The 18,413-nt window shown below is 43.1% G+C and overlaps 1 protein-coding gene across 5 annotated transcripts in view; it reads left to right on the forward strand.

Annotated features, from left to right (window-relative positions):
- The window catches only part of KHDRBS3 (KH RNA binding domain containing, signal transduction associated 3), a 238,863-nt gene that overhangs the window by 139,509 nt on the left and 80,941 nt on the right, over positions 1-18,413 (forward strand). For all 5 annotated transcript variants that reach the window (XR_013277716.1, XM_077493375.1, XM_077493373.1 and 2 more), the window contains 2 exons: positions 450-589; positions 17,848-18,034. Coding sequence is in view for 4 of the 5 variants with exons in the window: in XM_077493375.1 (XP_077349501.1) it covers positions 450-589; positions 17,848-18,034 (327 nt within the window). In the remaining variant the exon portion in view is untranslated. The remainder of the gene's footprint in view (positions 1-449; positions 590-17,847; positions 18,035-18,413) is intronic.

Here is an 18,413-nt window from a genome sequence, read left to right on the forward strand (position 1 = left end):
TCCAGGATGCTGTAAAAGCCTCATTGCACGTTATCGCAAACGCTTGGTTGCAGTTGTTGCTGCTAAGGGTGGCCCAACCAGTTATTAGGTTTAGGGGGCAATCACTTTTTCACACAGGGCCATGATGGTTTGGATTTTTTTTCACCTTTAATAATAAACACCTTCATTTACAAATTGCATTTTGTGTTTACTTGTGTTGTCCTTGACTATTGTTTAAATTGGTTTGATGTTCCGAAACACTTAAGTGTGACAAACATGCAAAGGAACAGGAAATGAGGAAGGGGGCAAACACTTTTTCACACCACTGTATATGGGACATATAACTGAGATCCTGAGATTATGATTTATTTATTTTTTGCCTTGCATTCTGTTCTAATGCTCACGGCTTGGCTCTGCAGTTCAGGTTTGAACGTAAAGGCTCATTATTGTATGTTCTCTTTCACACGCAGGACTACAATGATGAAATTAGACAGGCACAGCTGCAGGAACTCACTTACCTGAATGGCGGATCAGAAAATGCTGAAGTCCCAGGTGGTCGCGGGAAGCAGTCTGTTCGCCCTCGGGGGGCGCCGGTATCCGCGTTGTCAAGGTAACACTGCAGTTTAAATAAAATCCCAGAAGTATTTTTATTTAGAAAGTTCGAACAGCTATTTAAAATATCAGTGCAAAAGTAAATGACTCTTCCGTGCTATCAGAATTGATTTATAGAATTAGGGCAGAATATATTGTAACCTGAATTGGGGTGGGATTAACAAGGAGCACTTTTCTATAAAGCAAGCCTGCCTGTAGTTTTGTATATTTCTGAACATCATTAAAGTGGTTGTAAACCCCCCCAAAAAAAAATCCCCCCCCCCAAAAAAAAACAAAAAACTTGCAAGACAAAGGCATAATGAGCTAGTATGCATAGCATACTAGCTCATTATGAATTACTTACCTGAGATCGAAGCCCCCACAGTGGTCCTCGTTCACCGCTCTCTCCCGGGGGTTACTTCCAGGTATCGCGGGTCCGGCGCCGTGATTGGCCAGAGCTGCGATGACATCAGTTTTATTAACTGCGCATGTGCCGATGACGTCAGCAAATACAGGGATATCTCCTAAATCGTGCAAGTTTAGGAGATAACCAGGGTAGCTACAGGTAAGCCTTATTATAGGCTTGTCTGTAGTAAAAAGTGGCTGTAAAGGGTTTACAACCACTTTAAGGAGTCACCCCAACCTTAAAGTTTGGTTATGTAAAGATGCTGGCTTTTTACCACCCCACTTCCCCTGAGCTTTTGATTGACAATTACCACCAATCGGAAACCAATAGCGGGCTCAATCCCAGATGGCGATTGACTCAAAAGTGCCAGAGGGGAGATAATTTTATAACTACAATTAATAAACTGTATCTAATCTCAAGGATAAAAAGAGTATATACCAGTCCTTAGATGTGGTGGCTGCATTCATTTTCCTTTTTTTTTTTCGTTTGTTTCCCCCTTTATTTTCACTTGGTGTTCCTGCCAGTAACACATTTCCTATGTAGTACCCTCCTAGTCAGAGCGGGTTGCTAGGTAAATTTAGTTTCGCTCCTCTGCAATCAGTGGAGCAGGGGTTGATTGTTCTAGCCTGCTCAGTGTTACACAGGTTGCTGGTCTGATTTCTCCCCCTGCCTTCTGGAAGATTCTAGAAGTGCAATGGGAGAATAGAAGAGCAGCTTGAATATTTATGAGGGAGCCAGCCAATCCCCTGGAGAGATTGTCCAGAAGGGGTCTGGAGAGTCCATACATAGTCTGGAGCACTTTAGCAGGGTTTCCTGGATAGCCTTAAAGCGGAGTTCTGCTAAAAAAAAATAATAATAATAAAAGTCAGCAGATAAAAATATTGCAGCTGCTGACTAAATAATCGGACGCTTACCTGTCCCAGGGTCCAGCAATGCGGGGGAATGAAGCCCCGCTCCTCTCCCCCTCCGCTCTGCATCACCGGCATTGTAACTGTGGGCGCCCGGCTGTAGCTTCACGGCCGGGCACCCACTGTGCTGCTGTGCCACGCGTTGAAACTTGCCGGGCAATCATCTGGGACCTGTGACATGTCCGATATGATTGCCGAGAGGGAGGGGGAGAGACGATCTCCCTTCCGGTGCCGCGGTGCGCCCGGAGGAAGTGGGAGCTGGGACCCTCCGAAAAGAGGGTACCACCCCCCCCCCCCCCCAAAAAAAGGACATGCCAAATGTGGCATGTCAGGGGGTCACCTCCCTTAAAGCTTAAGTTCCATTTTTTGGTAGAACTCCGCTTTAAGGTGATTGTAAATGATCACCTTGTAAAACAGTTTAAAATAGAAATGAAAAGCAAAACATTTTTGTATAGACATGCAAATATATTATAAATACCTTATTTTCCCTTTTTTATAATTGATTACATTCCCTCTGTTCTCAGCTGCATAAGAGGAGAAGTAGCAGCACACTGAGCTTGCCAGTGAATGGCTGTGCAGCGGGGTCATGTCGGGACAAGTCTGATCATTGGAGGAGAGTACACTGAATTCCCAGCATAGCTACAGAACTGACCATGGTGTGCTCTTCTGCTTAGTGCGGTCATTTTGTAAATAAGAAAAAGCAGAGTAAACTAGCAGGAACACAAGGAATTTCACATAAAGGAAGCAATACGTTCTCATACAAGTACATGGTACAGTAGGCACATATCAGGAATATGAAATGACTGACTTTCGACTGAGTTACGACGGACTTCTGACGACGGTTTTCCGAACGAACGGACTTGCCCACACACGACCGGACTAAGTCCGTTCAAAAGTCCATTCGTTTTGAACGTGATGACGTACAACGGGACTAAACAAGGAAGTTCAATAGCCAGTAGCCAATAGCTGCCATTGCGTCGTATTTGGTCTGTCGGACCAGCACACAGATGAATGGTTTTCCCGATAGGAATTGAGTCCATCGGACAGATTTAAAACATTTTCTATTTCTAGGTCCGTCTGAATTTTTGAAAGAAAAATTATCGGACTGCCCCACACACTATCCGTCGGAATGATTCCGTTGGACCTATTCTGCCGGAAAGTCCAGTTGTGTGTACGCGTCATAAGATGCATACTGACCTATGCTCTATGCCCAGCTTTACCAGTTCTCTTAGCAAGTAGAGACTTTGTGAGTCCTTTGTTAGGATAGTGAGAAGAGTCCTTATCTACTTCAGATTCTTTAGGATATCCTAAGCCACCCCATACCTATCCAAATTCTGCTCTGCAATATAAATACAATAGATACCCCTAGAATATTTTATTGAGCCAGTGAGAGAAAAAAAAATGCTGCATGCCCGGCTGTGTGTTCTAAGTGGGGATACGGGACCATTCATACCAGTAACTTCTGCAAGGCTAGCGCTACACCTGTCTTGGGGTGACAACGCTCTCTCACATGACTGTATCTATAGAGCAGCATTGTTGTCACACTAGGACAGGACTACAGAACACAACCCCTCCTATTCCTCATACTAGAAGGAAATGTTCTGTAGTCCACAAACAGAACTTGAAGCAACGTAGCTGATAAGAGTGCAGCAGAGAGCTCACTAGATTTCTGCCAGGATTATGTTTCCATTCATAGTACAGATATAAGAAACATGCTTTTGGCAGTATATTTAACAGATCGAAAGGGAGAAAACAAGTGAGGTTCATTGTTAGTGTTTAAATACTTGAACTGAATGTGCTGAGTTTTTATTCATTTGGCTGTGCACTACCTGACCTTTTTGTTGTGTGGCATTTTACTGATCTGTCTATTTATCGACTAGTGAATGCATTGACTGAAATGTCTATTGATTGACCCAACTATTTAGGCTGATGTCACTTAGAGTGTTGATATGGTTGATTTTTCTTTATAGATGAGCATTGTTTGGGTCCTAAGCAATAACAGCACTAAAAATCAAACTTTGCCACTTTTGGAGCACGCAGTAATAATGGAAGGGAACTGGTATCATTTCAAAATTGTATAACAAGAGGAAAATAATTTCCATTTATTAGATAGTAGTTCAGAAAGGCCATACACTGTCTCAGGCTTCATTAGCACAGACTTAATATATACTATATTGACAAAAGTATTAGGACACTTGCCTTTACACGCACGTGACATTTAATGGCCTCTCAGTCTTAGTCCGTAGAGTTGAGTTGACCCACCCTTTGCAGCTAGAACAGCTTCAACTCTTCTGGGAAGGCTGTCGATAAGGTTTAGGAGTGTGTCTATGGGAATGTTGGACCATTCTTCCAGAAGCGCATTTGTGAGGTCAGGCACTGATGTTGGATAAGAAAACCTGGATCCCAGTCTCTGCTCTAATTCATCCCAAATGTGTTCTATTGGGTTGAGGTCAGGACTCTGTGCAGGCGAGTCAAGTTCCTTCGCCCCAAACCTGCTCATACATGTCTTTATAGGCCTTGATTGTGCACTAATGCGCAGTCATATTGGAACAGGAAGGGGCCATCCCCAAACTGTTCCCACAAAGTTGGGAGCATGAAATTGTCCAAAATGTCTTGGTATGTTGATGCCTTAAGAGTTCCCTTCACTGGAACTAAGGGGCCAAGCCCTGAAAAACAACCCCACACAGTAATCCCCCCCCCTCCACCAAATGATTTGGACCAGTGCACAAAGCAAGGTCCATAAAGACATGGATGAGCAAGTTGGGGGTAGAGGAATTTGACTGGCCTCAACACAATAGAACACATTTGGGATGAATTAGAGCAGAGAATGCGATCCTGGTTTTCTTATCCAACATCAGTGCCTGACCTCACAAATGTACTTCTGGAAGAATGGTCCAACATTCCCATAGACACCCTCCTAAACCTTGTGGACAGCCTTCTCAGAAGAGTTGAAGCTGTTATAGCTGTAAAGGGTGGGCAAACTCAATATTGAATCCTATGGACTAAGACTGGGATTCCATTAAAGTTCATGTGCGTGTAAAGGCAGGTGTCCCAATACTCAGAGATTTTTTTTTGTTATAAAACTATGGTATAGAAACGTATATTCAATTGGTACATACAAAGTCCCACCCTACCTCACTTTGATTCTTGATTCTATGTCCTAAAATTAGGAATAAACCTATTTTTGGAAGAAATTTGACTTTGGTAAACTTACTTACTACTTTGCGGTTTGAGCCCATTCAGCTGGTCCCAATATATACCAAGAATCCAACCACTAATGGGAAAAGTACTCCTCTAAATCAAATGACCAATGTGTAAACCCCTTTGACACCAGGAGTAGAGCTGTGATATTTTGGCGCCCAACGTGAGGCCTGATGTTGATGCTGTTGGTCATTTTGAATATGCAGTTCAGTTTTGCGCACCAGTTCACAAAAAAGATATTGTGGAATTGGACAAAGTTCAAAGTGCAGAGAAGGGCAACCAAACTGAGGAGAGGCATAGAGGAGCTCAGATATGAGGAAAGATTAGAGGAGCTGAATTTATTCTCTCTTGAGAAGAGGAGATTAAGGGGGGACATGATCACCATGTATAAATACATAAGTGGGCTATAGAGGGAACTTGGTGTTGAGTTATTCACTTTAAGGTCATAACAGAGGACAAGGGGGCACTCTTTACATCTGGAGGAAAAGAGATTTAACCTCCAAATATGGAAAGACTATTCCACATTTATGTGAAAATGTGGAATAGACTCGCTCAAGAGGTGGTTCTGGCAAGCTCAGTTGATTGTTTTAAAAAAGGCTTGGGTTATTTCCTAAATGCACATAATATAACTGAATACTAATATTTACAGGTAAAGTTAATCCAGAGAATATCAGATTGCCTCTTGGGGGGATCAGTAAGGATCCCCCTCCCTTCTTTTTTTGCCTTCCTCTGGATCAACTGTGGGTATAGGATTGTGTATATGGAGGTTTTTCATGTGTGTGTGTGTGTGAGCTTCATTTTTTTCCCCCCTAGTGGGTTGAACTGGATGGTCTTTTTTCAACCAGACTAACTATATAACTAAGTAACTGCTGCTAAAAATAACAGCTGGAGGAGTTTGTGGGACCTTTACTTTTTTTACAAAGCACAGGATATTGTGAACTAATATACTGTATGGCTTTCATAAAATAACAGCTGTTTTTCCCTTTCTGGTTGCAATGGCTGCCAAAAATGATCCCCTCTGCTAACCAGACCAGTGATCCCAGCTTCTGTACAGTTATCTATGGAGAATATTGTACTCTGGCAGGGTTTGCACTCCCGTTAAAGTAAACAGTTCTGAACCACAAGTGAATTTTGCCCGAGATAACCTCTTCCAAGTGGTCCCGGGCATGGTGTGCTTAACCAATGCTGGGCACAGTTCAGAGCAAACGCACTACACAAACGATACAGACCGAAGGAGTGGACTGCACCTGGGACCAGTTAAAAATGCCACTATAAGTGCACACTAAAGCCTCGTACACACAATCAGATTTTCCGCAGACAAAACCTCTGACTTTTGCCCAAAGGCGCGTGCCTGGATTTTGTCTTGCATACAAACGGCAAGGAATTGTTGGCCAACAAACATGAACGTAGTAATGCACTACATGGTTTTTCAGCTCTTTATCCCCACCCTTTGGGCTCCTTCTGCTAATTCCATGTTAGTAGACGTTTGAGTGTTGATTTGCGCTTTTCATTTTGTGCTTTTCATTTTGCGCTTTTCAGTTTGTTTCTGAATGGCCGTTTGTCAACCAGACATGTTGCGGAATCAGAGGAGATAACTTGTTATTTATTATTGGCCTTGGAGTTATTGCTTTGACCCAAGTCCAGTCCAGGAACAGGACGAGGAGAAGTTCTTGAACCAAAAATTGGTTGTTTTATTAAGTGTACCAAATTATGTCATATGCCTTTGCTGCGGGAGCTCCAGGAGAATAATCCAGATGATTTTCAGAATTATCTCCGGATGACGGACCCCTGCTTTCACCAACTCTTGGCATTGGCGACCCCCTATATTAAGAAGCAGGACACATGCATGAGGCTTTTATTTTATTTTTTGGTTGAATAATAATGATTTGATTTGGTATATTTTCTATATTTTTGGATGCATAGAATGCACTTTTTGTTTAAGTTCTATTGGCAGATAGCATGTCTAATTTTATTAGTTTTTTTTGTTTTTTTTTTAATAAAAAAACTGTGGCAAATAAGACTTGGCTATATGTTGTACTTCAAATGACAGTTTGGGAGTAGGCAGTTAACACCAGGATAATGGTGTTGTGGTAACATGCCCAAATAAAAAAAATATATATATATTATTCTTGATATCACTATAAAAAAAAAAAGCCTTTGAAAATTAGTTTGCAGTAACTCCATCAGTATCACCAGCAAAGTAGCTTCATTATTATCCCATTGAAGAAGAAGAGAATTGTGCGCTGCGTTTTGAGATTTCATCATTTGCCGCGTCACGACTGTTAATTCTCCATTACGAACGCTAGTTTGCATGACCGACTGCTTCCGGCTCGTCCCTGCTTCCGAGAATACGTGTTTGTACTTTGGACTTTTGTCCGACGGAGTACTCATGCTTGGAAAATCCGACAACAAACATTTGGCCGCCAAAAATTTTAAAACCTGCCATCCAACATTTGTCTGCGGAAAATCCGACAACAATTGTCCAACGGAGCGTACAAGCGGTTGAATTTTCCGCCAACGGCCTGTTATCGCACATTTCCTGTCGGAAAATCCGATCGTGTGTACGAGGCTTTAGAGCCAAGTTGGAGAAGAATTTGAAGTCCAGGATTCTATTGTCTGCTCTGCAGTTTTGGCTTCTGACTCAAGAAATAAAAGCACGTGACCTAGATTAGTCTACTATCTGACTGTGTAGAAGAAGATCTCTACAGCAGGCATGTCAATACAGCGCTCCTCCTTTGCAGCCAGCATTGGTTTAAATTAAAATTTAAATGAGATCCCAAATTCCTTCTCACATTTTGCATCTCACTGCTTAAAGTGGTTGTAAACCCTTATGCCGCGTACACACGACCAGACTTTTCAACATCAAAAGTCCGACGGAACAATTCCGGCAGACCATTCGATCGTGTGTGGGCTGCAGCGGACTTTTGATTTGCAAAAGTCTGACAGACTTTAGAAATGGAACATGTTTCAAATTTTTCCGCCGGACCCAGTTCCTACCGAAAAATCCGCTCGTGTGTGTGCTAGTCTGACGGACTAAAACTGACTCTGAGGTAGCTATTGGCTACTGGCTATGAACTTCCTTATTCTAGTCCAGTCGTACGTCATCACGTTCCAATCCGTCAGACTTTGGTGTGATTGTGTGTGGCCAAGTCCGTTCATTCGGAAAGTCCGTCAGAACTCTGTCAGAACTCCATCAGAACTCCGTCGAAAATCTGTTGGACCTTGTCCCTCGAAAAGTCCGGTCGTGTGTACGTGGCATTACAAACCACTTTGACCTACAGGTAAGCCTAGATTAAGGCTTACCTGTAGGTCCAAGAAATATCTCCTAAACTGTATAGGTGAAAGACAGGCACGCAGACAGCGGCGCGCAGGCGCACTGAGAGCGTCGCTGTCAATGGCGATATGCTGCAAGTGGCGACTCCCGCGGGAGTGACGTCATCGCGGCTTTGCCGAATGACAGCGGCGGAGCAGCGAGACCCACCGAGAAAATGGATGTGCTGGACTACAAGGAACAGCGGTGACATCGCTGGCTCCTGTGTCAGGTAAGTGACACATAATGGACTACTATGCGATGCATAGTAGTCCATTATGCTTTACCTTTGCAGGGAATGAAAGAGGAAGTAAACTCATCAGGGTTTACTTCCTCTTTAAAGAAATGTTTAAAGGCTCTTTTTCCTGGGATAATGGTTGTTATTTGCAGTTATTGATATACCATTAAGTGCTAGAGTGTTATAACCTCTTTTTAATGGAATCAAGTGCTGTGACCCCTTGAAAAATAATCTGTTCTGCTTTGTTTTGCTCACTTTTTTATTTCAGTTTTTAATTCCTGCTATGCAGCCATTTTTGTCATACTGACCAGGGGATTGATAAAAAGGGCTTTGCAGTTGCATTTCAATATTGTTCAAAACTGTTTACTGTTGGCCTCCCTGCTGTTATATGAGCTCGATTGTTGGCTCAATACTATTGAGGATATTAATGAAGGTTGTGATACATCAAGCTGTGTTAAAATCACTTAAAGATCAGGAAAGGATTTTCCCCCTTAATGACTGGGCCATTTTTTGCGATACGGCACTGCGTCGTTTTAACGGACAATTGCGCGGTCGTGCGACGCTGTACAAAAAAAAAAATTGACGTCCTTTTTTTCCCACAAATATTTTCTTTTGGTGGTATTTGATCACCTCAGCGGTTTTAATTTTTTTGCGATATAAACAAAAAAAAGAGTGACAATTTTGAAAATAAATATCCCAATTTAACCACTTTCAGACCGGACCATTTTGCTGGTAAATGACCAGAGGTCTTTTTACACTTTGGCACTGCGCTGCTTTAACTGGTAATTGCGCGGTCATGCAATGTTGTACCCAAACAAAATGTGCGTCCTTTTCTTCCCACAAATAGAGCTTTCTTTTGATGGTATTTGATTGCCTCTGCGATTTTTATTTTTTGCGATATAAACGTAAAAAGACCGCAAATTTTGAAAAAAAATGATATTTTCTACTTTTTGTTATTAGAAAAATCCAATAAACTCAATTTTAGTCATACATTTGGGCCAAAATGTATTCAGCCACATGTCTTTGGTAAAAAAAAAGTCAATAATTGTATATTTATTGGTTTGCGCAAAAGTTGTCACATCTACAAACTAAGGTACGTTTTCTGGAATTTACGCAGCTTTTAGTTTACGACTGCCTATCTCATTTCTTGAGGTGCTAAAATGGCAGGGCAGTACAAAACCCCCCCAAATGACCCCATTTTGGAAAGTAGACCCCCTAAGGAAATTGATAAGAGGCATGTTGAGCCCATTGAATATTTTATTTTTTTGCCTCAAGCGATTGAATAATGACAAAAAGAAATATTTTTTTTTTTTTTTACACAAAGTTGTCACTAAATGATATATTGCTCACACATGCTATGGGCATATGTGAAATGACACCTCAAAATAAATTCTGCTGCTTCTCCTGAGTACGGGGATACCACATATGTGGGACTTTTTGGGAGCCTAGCCGCGTACGGGGCCCCGAAATCCAAGCACCGCCTTCAGGCTTTCTAAGGGCGTAAATTTTTGAGTTCACTTCTCACTACCTATTACAGTTTTGAAGGCCATAAAATGCCAAGATGGCACAAAACCCCCACAAATGACCCCATTTTAGAAAGTAGACACCCCAAGCTATTTGCTGAGAGGCATGTTGAGTTCATGGAATATTTTATATTTTGCCACAAGTTGCGGGAAAATTACAAACTTTTTTTTTGTTTTTTTTTCACAAAGTTGTCACTAAATGATATATTGCTCATGCATGCCATGGGCATATGTGAAATGACACCCCAAAATAAATTCTGCTGCTTCTCCTGAGTACGGGGATACCACATATGTGGGACTTTTTGGGAGCCTAGCCGCGTACGGGGCCCCGAAAACCAAGCACCGCCTTCAGGCTTTCTAAGGGCGTAAATTTTTGAGTTCACTTCTCACTACCTATTACAGTTTTGAAGGCCATAAAATGCCAAGATGGCACAAAACCCCCACAAATGACCCCATTTTAGAAAGTAGACACCCCAAGCTATTTGCTGAGAGGCATGTTGAGTCCATGGAATATTTTATATTTTGCCACAAGTTGCGGGAAAATTACAAACTTTTTTTTTTTTCACAAAGTTGTCACTCAATGATATATTGCTCACGCATGCCATGGGCATATGTGAAATGACACCCCAAAATAAATTCTGCTGCTTCTCCTGAGTACGGGGATACCACATATGTGGGACTTTTTGGGAGCCTAGCCGTGTACGGGGCCCCGAAAACCAAGCACCGCCTTCAGGCTTTCTAAGGGCGTTACAGTTTTGAAGGCCATAAAATGCCAAGATGGCACAAACCCCCCCCCCAAATGACCCCATTTTGGAAAGTAGACACCCCTAAATTTAGGGGTACACTAGTGAGACTAGGTAATAAATGGCGGGTGCCCTGAAACTATAAAAAAATAACTAACCAACCAGCGTCACCTGTAACCGTTATATGGTGATCACTGGTGAAAGGGTTAACTAGGGGGCAATCAGGGGGCTTTATGCGGTAGTATATGGGGGTCCCTGGCGCTATAAAAAGCTGCGGCGAACCTAAATACCTACCTGCCTAACTAGCGTCACCTGTGACACTAATACAGCGATCAGAAAAACGATCGCTTATTAGGCTGGGTTCACACTGGAGCGATGCGGGAACGCCACGAATCCGCGGCGGGTTCCCGCATCGCATGCCTCCCGGCGGCAGTTCACACTGCCCTATGCGAACTGCTGGGAGTGTCAGTGAAATGTTAATGACACCCCCAGATCAGTTCGCATATCGCAGTGCGATCTGCAAACTTGGATCGCATGGTGTGAACACCCATGCAATCCGATTCTGCTGCGGACCAAAAAAAGGGTCCCGTGCGAGTTTGCGGCGGGTGCGGCGGGTGCGACACGAATTCAGCCATACTATCTGTATAGCTGAACTCGAATCGCACAGAGATCGGATGTGATTTGCACTGCAGTGCGGTGCGAATCACATTCGTTCTCATAAACCGCTGCAATGTGAACCCAGCCTTAGTGACACTGGCGACGGGGGGTGATCACGGGGTTAAACCTTTATTGGGGGGGTTAGGGGGGTACCTTAGAACTAAAGGGGGCTAACCCTAACTGCCCTAACAGTTATTACAGTCACAAATGACACCCGCCGGGTGATTAGGGGGTTAAACCTTTATTAGGTAATAAATGGCGGGTGCCTTGAAACTATAAAAAAATAACTAACCAACCAGCGTCACCTGTAACAGTTATATGGTGATCACTGGTGAAAGGGTTAACTAGGGGGCAATCAGGGGGCTTTATGCGGTAGTATATGGGGGTCCCTGGCGCTATAAAAAGCTGCGGCGAACCTAAATACCTACCTGCCTAACTAGCGTCACCTGTGACACTAATACGGCGATCAGAAAAATGATCGCTTATTAGGCTGGGTTCACACTGGAGCGATGCGGGAACGCCACGAATCCGCGGCGGGTTCCCGCATCGCATGCCTCCCGGCGGCAGTTCACACTGCCCTATGCGAACTGCTGGGAGTGTCAGTGAAATGTTAATGACACCCCCAGATCAGTTCGCATATCGCAGTGCGATCTGCAAACTCGGATCGCATGGTGTGAACACCCATGCGATCCGATTCTGCTGCGGGCCAAAAAAAGGGTCCCGTGCGAATTTGCGACGGGTGCGGCGGGTGCGGCGAATGGCTGAACTCGAATCGCACAGAGATCGGATGTGATTTGCACTGCAGTGCGGTGCGAATCACATTCGTTCTCATAAACCGCTGCAATGTGAACCCAGCCTTAGTGACACTGGCGACGGGGGGTGATCACGGGGTTAAACCTTTATTGGGGGGTTAGGGGGGTACATTAGAACTAAAGGGGGCTAACCCTAACTGCCCTAACAGTTATTACAGTCACAAATGACACCAATGCAAAAAAAATAAAAAATGACATTGGTGTCACTGTGACTGGGGGGCAGGGGTAATTGGGGGGGGTGATCGGGGGGGTGTGAGTGTGCCTGGCATGTTCTACTGTGTAGTGATGTGTTGGTGCAACTCACCGATCCTCTCTCCTCGGTGTCGGAACGAAAAATACCGACACGGAGGAGAGAATACATCACTTCCTCTCCTGTGTTTACATTACAGGAGAGGAAGTGATGTCACGAACGATTCCTATTCATCGGGAGCGATCGCGAGGGGGTGGCCATGAACGAATGGCCGCCCCCTCGTCCGGGATCGCTCCCGCACGAATACCGACCGCCGCAGGCACCGGGCGGGGGCCCGATCGGGCCCCCGACCCGCGGGAAGGCAGGGACGTACATGTACGCCAATATGCCTGCCCGTGCCATGCTGTCGACGTACATCGTCGTGCGGCGGTCGGGAAGTGGTTAAAATAAAAATAAAAATCTTCATCAGTTCATCAAGCCAGTATGTATTCTTCTACATATTTTTGGTAAAAAAAAAATCACAATAAGTGTATATTGATTGGTTTGCATCTACAAAATAGAGGATATAGTTATGGCAGTTGTATTATGCATTTTTTTTTACTAATAATGGTGGCGAGCTGCGATTTTTAGCGGGACTGTGACATCACAGCGGACAGATCGGACACTTTTGACACTTTTTTTGGGACCAATGACATTTATACAGTGATCAGAGCTAAATATAGCCACTTATTACTGTATAAATGTCACTGACAGGGAAGAGGTTAACACTAGGGGGCAATCAAGGGGTTAAGTGTGTCCTAGGGAGGTGTTTCTAAAGCCTCATACACACAATCAGATTTTCGGATGAATGTTCATGCGTTCATTGTTGCATGCTAGTCTCAAGTGGAAAGTTAAGAGGTTGCTCACCATGCGAAAATTCTCGTACGACAGAATACAACTTCAGAAGTGACATAATGTGTTGAATAGTTTTGTATGTATTCTTTAGTTTCTGAGCATGCGTAATCTTGCTCTTATGATTTTTTTGTATGAAAACTGTGCAAATTAAATGAAAATTGTACGTACGACAGGCAGGGATGAGAAACTGACAGTTTGTTATCTCTGTACAGAGCTCTGTGTTGTTTACCAACATAGGGCTCTGATTGTACACAGCCAATCAGCAGGTCCCGGCCATCATGAATCATTGCCAGGTGTCGGGCGGGAGGGCTGCATGCAAGTGCCCTACTACTGGAAGTGGGCAGCGATGTGCGGGTATGCTGCTTTGCCTACAGGCGAGCGGTCGGCAAACGTATAGGGAATAAGTAATATTTACACTGTCAGCAAAATATTTTTATGCCATATAAGGGCCATATTGGGCAGCACAGTGGTGTAGTGGTTAGCACTCTTGCCTAGCAGTAAAAAGGGTCGCTGGTTCGAATCCCAACCAGGACACTACCTGCCTGGAGTTTGCATGTTCTCCCTGTGCCTGTGTGGGTTTCCTCCCACACTCCAAAGACATGCAGGTAGGTTAATTGGCTTCTGTCCAAAATTGGCCCTAGTATATGAATGGGGACTTTGGATTGTGGGCTCCTTGAGGGTAGGGACCAATGTGAGTGTGCAATGTACAAGGATAGGGACAATTGTAGACACTCACTCAGGTTGAACAGGATGGACTGGTGTCTTTATTCAACCTTACTAACTATGTAACTATGATTTTACTTTATAATAGTAAAGATGGATAATTTTACTAAAACGGAAGCGTGCAAAATCTGGTGCAGCTCTGCTTAGAAACCAATCAGCTTCCAGATTTTATAGGTAATGGTAATTGAACAAGCTGTAGTTAGAAACTTTTTTTTAATTTCGTTCCGTTTCCTTCCGTACGAAAAAAAAAATTGTATTTCATGTACAAAATTAAATTCGGATTCATACGAGAAACAAATTTTCGTTAGATTCGTAAACTTTTCGTTAAAATAACGAATGTTCGTTATGATGAATTTATCATTATGAGGGGCTCCTACCATCCCTGTGCTGTGCTGACTTCCTGGGTTTTTAACTTTTAGGTTTGTTAACTTTTCGTTAATTACACTAATTTTCGTTATGAATTTGGATCCGAAATTTGTAAACGAAATTTCGTATTTCGTACAGAATTCGTATGCATAAAAGATTTGTATTTTGGATTCATACGAATGTATGAATTTCCGGAAATTCGTACAAATTTTTTCGTCTTGAACTTGGATACGAAATTTGTAAACGAAATTTCGTATTTCGTACAGAATTCGTATGCATAACAAATTTGTATTTCGGATTCGTACGAATGTACGAATTTCCGAACATTTGTACAAATTTTTGTTTCGTACGAAACTAATCGCACGTGTCTATTGTCTATACAGAGGCCTTAAAATATCCACATACCCCCCCCCCATAAGTATCTTGTATAACATTTTTCCAGGGGATGAGGGAAGAGATCTAGAGTCATAATTCATGCTTTACTTGGCTATAAAAGCTGTAATGTCTGACAATCTCTGGGGAATTTCAAAAATGTCCACCACCCTCCCATGGTATCTACACATGTGCAATGTTTTCAGCACGGCGTCAAAAGAAGCTTTTTTGTAAACAGGTTTTCTAAAAGCGGAAAGCTTGTTTTGATGGAGCACAATTCCAGAGGTCTCCATGGAATCTATTTGTTCCCACCCTTAGATGATATATTTTTTTACCTGTTACTTGGTGTGTGTGTGTGTGTGTGTGTGTGTGTGTAGGTCTCCTATTTGTGTCTCGAGAACAACATGAAATGATGGTGGCTCTTACAAAACAATGATGCAATTTCAGTAGCTTCTTTTACCAGGTGATTTATACATAAAATATAAGGATATGGCAAGTCAACGGCTAATGAAAGATCAAATTAAAAATGATTAAAGCTGAAGTTAATTTTGCTCATATTTTTGCCTCTCCTGGCTCCTTCTACTCCCACATCAATATGTAATTTGCTGAAGTTAATGAATTTTTTAAATAAAAAAAAAAAAAACCTTCCTAGTTTTTAATAATTACCTTATTTTAGACCCAGTAATGGTATTTCTGTTCTTTTCTATGAAATCAGGCAGATCGTGGCATGTAGGAGGGGCTGATAGGTAGCTATACATACCTACCTGAAAACATCACAGCACCCTGCCTCAGTACTCCGCTCAAGAACCCTCAGCCCTAATGCAAGCGGTTCTTGGGAAAATAGCTATAGAGCTATGAAAATATCAACATTGATGAGTAGATTTCAGTCTGCAGGTGTCGATGTTCCTAGGCAAGCTGAAGTTTCATGTAAACTACCCATGGTAATGCCCACAAACGATTCTGAGCCTCCAGGGTTGAACGAGTTGTTCCCACACCAAGCTAGAGACCTCCTGTGTTCACAGTGCAGCAGGTCATCTGCTCAGCATGGGACTCAAAACCTAGTGGAGATCACTGGACTAGTGTTCTAGAAGCTACTAAAGTGATTTCCAGCTTCAATGGGAAGCCCACACCATGCACACTTACATTGTTCCAAGCTGGACCAACGCAACTATGTAAAAATTGCCATACCTAGCCTTCATCTTCAGGAGTTTCGTTCGATTAGTGGTTGAAAGTCAGATGAGCAGGGTAGAGTGACAACGGATGTTCCTGTGAACATTGCTGAGTATTCTGGAATGTTTAGGCAAAGAGGAAAGTTTCCCCACCCATCCACTTTTGTTTTGAAGATAGGAAGTCAAAGATTGGTAGGAGGTAAAAAAAAAAAAAAAATAGTCACAGCATTTTGCTGGGTCAGAAGGCCTTTGGGTGATCAATGAGTTGTTGCTTTGTTACAAACTAGGGGTCCATTTGAAATATGGTCCTTTAACTTCCTTGGTTATTGGTGGTTCTTTCAAGAGTTTTCTTCCCCGAAAAAAAAAGTGAGAGGAAGTGTTTGATGATGATAAGGGCCATTCTAGTTATAAATGTTGTCCCTTAAAGCGGAATTCCACCCATATAAAAGTCAGCAGCTACAAAAAGTGTAGCTCCTGACTTTTATTAATCAGACACTCACCTGTCCCACGGTTCAGCAATGCGGGTGAGCAAAGCCCAGTTCCTCTCCTCCCTTCTCTCTGTGGCACCGGCATTGTCACTGTGGGTGCCCCGCTGTGGCATCACAGTCGGACATGCACTGTGCATGCATGAGCCATACTGCGCACTGTGACTGGCTGGGCAATCATCTGGGACCTGGGACATATCCCAGACGATTGCCGAGAGGGAGGTTGGAGGGGTGATCTCCCTTCCGGCGCCATGGTGCGCCAGGAGGAAGTGGGAGCTGTATCCCTCTAAAAAGAGGGTATCCACCCCTCCCCCCCCCCAAAAAAAATGACATTCCAAAATGTGGCATGTCAGGGGGTCACCTGCACTTAAAGCGGAAGTTCCATTTTTGAGTGAAACTCCGCTTTAAGGGCAATGACTCCATCCTTGTTGCATTGTCAAAACAGCTTATTGTTTGTTTGTGACAAAGGTTGTTGCTGTTAACATTATTGGGTATTCTGAAAAGTTTAGGCAAAAAGGAAAGTTTCCTTACCCGCCCACACTTGTTTTGAGGTTCACTGGAAGTCAAGCAATTAAAAAGTTTGTCACAGCATTTTACGGTGGTCAGGGGGTATTTGGGTGATCAATTCATTGTTGCATTGTTACAAACTAGGGGCTCATTGGGGTATAAACCTTCAACTTGCTTCCCTGGGAAAAAGTAAGAGGATGTGTTTCATAATGCCTTGGAAAACAGTGGGGGATTGGCTGAGGACATGGGCACTTCTAGTTATACATTTTGGCTTTAAGGACAATGCTCACTTCCAGGACTTCTGCAGAATTTCTCCCATCTTCTGGAACTCGCTACCCCAGTATGTCTGGTTAGCTCCTACACTGTCCACCTTTAGGCGATGCCTGAAAACAAATTAACTTAGGGAAGCCTGCATCAGCTCCATCTAAAAATTGTGCTTCGGCCACCTCCATTAGATTGTCCCTCACAGATAATACATTTTGTACCACCTACCCCTTCCTAAGCTACATGAACAGGGCCCTGCTATTCCTTCTGTATTGCCCTGTATTGCAATTGTACTCCCTTTACATTGCAAAGGGCTGCAAAAGCTGCTGATGCTATATAAATCCTGTATAATAATTCTAATGGCTCTGATGTTCAGATTTATGTTACACGTAGTCGATATCTTCTCAGGGCTGCTTTGTAATGCTACATTTTGTATGATAAATTATTAAAATGCTTTTAAAATGACAGATAGTTGCACTTTATAACCTGTATTGTGAATTTATTTGCAGGAACCGTGGAGGAGTGCCACCCGCTTCTGCAGGAGTACCAAGAGGGGCACCAGCTCCCAGAGGAGTGACCCCTGCCAGGGTTCCATCTATAAGAGCTCGAGGAATTTTGGCCACACGGGCAAGAGGACTACCTCCTCCTGCGGGTTATCGACCCCCACTGCCAGCACAGGACACATATGAAGAATATGTGAGTATCAAAGGTCTTGCGCTTGAAAACTCCCCCAGATGATTTTTATCTTTTGAATTATGTCAGTGGACTTCAAACTGTAGCTTGTGGACAGGATGCAGCCCATGAGGCACTATTTCGCTCACTGATACCAATGACAGGGCACTATTCCTCCTCCCACTGGGCATAGACGCTATGTAATTTATTTACTGCCTCTGACTACCAAGCTTGAGGCATTATTTACTTGATCCTGGAACATTTCCCACTTCCACTGGTCATATATATATATATATATATATATATATATACTGTGTATTACATTTCTACAATACATGCTCATTTCCCCATGTTTATCCCTCTAGGCCTCATTCACATGAGGCATATGAATCTGTGCCCCATG

Source organism: Lithobates pipiens, unplaced genomic scaffold (genome assembly GCF_037356315.1).
Source record: "Lithobates pipiens isolate NorthernLeopardFrog02 unplaced genomic scaffold, aLitPip1_a1.2 Scaffold_19, whole genome shotgun sequence".
Lineage (NCBI taxonomy): Eukaryota > Metazoa > Chordata > Amphibia > Anura > Ranidae > Lithobates > Lithobates pipiens.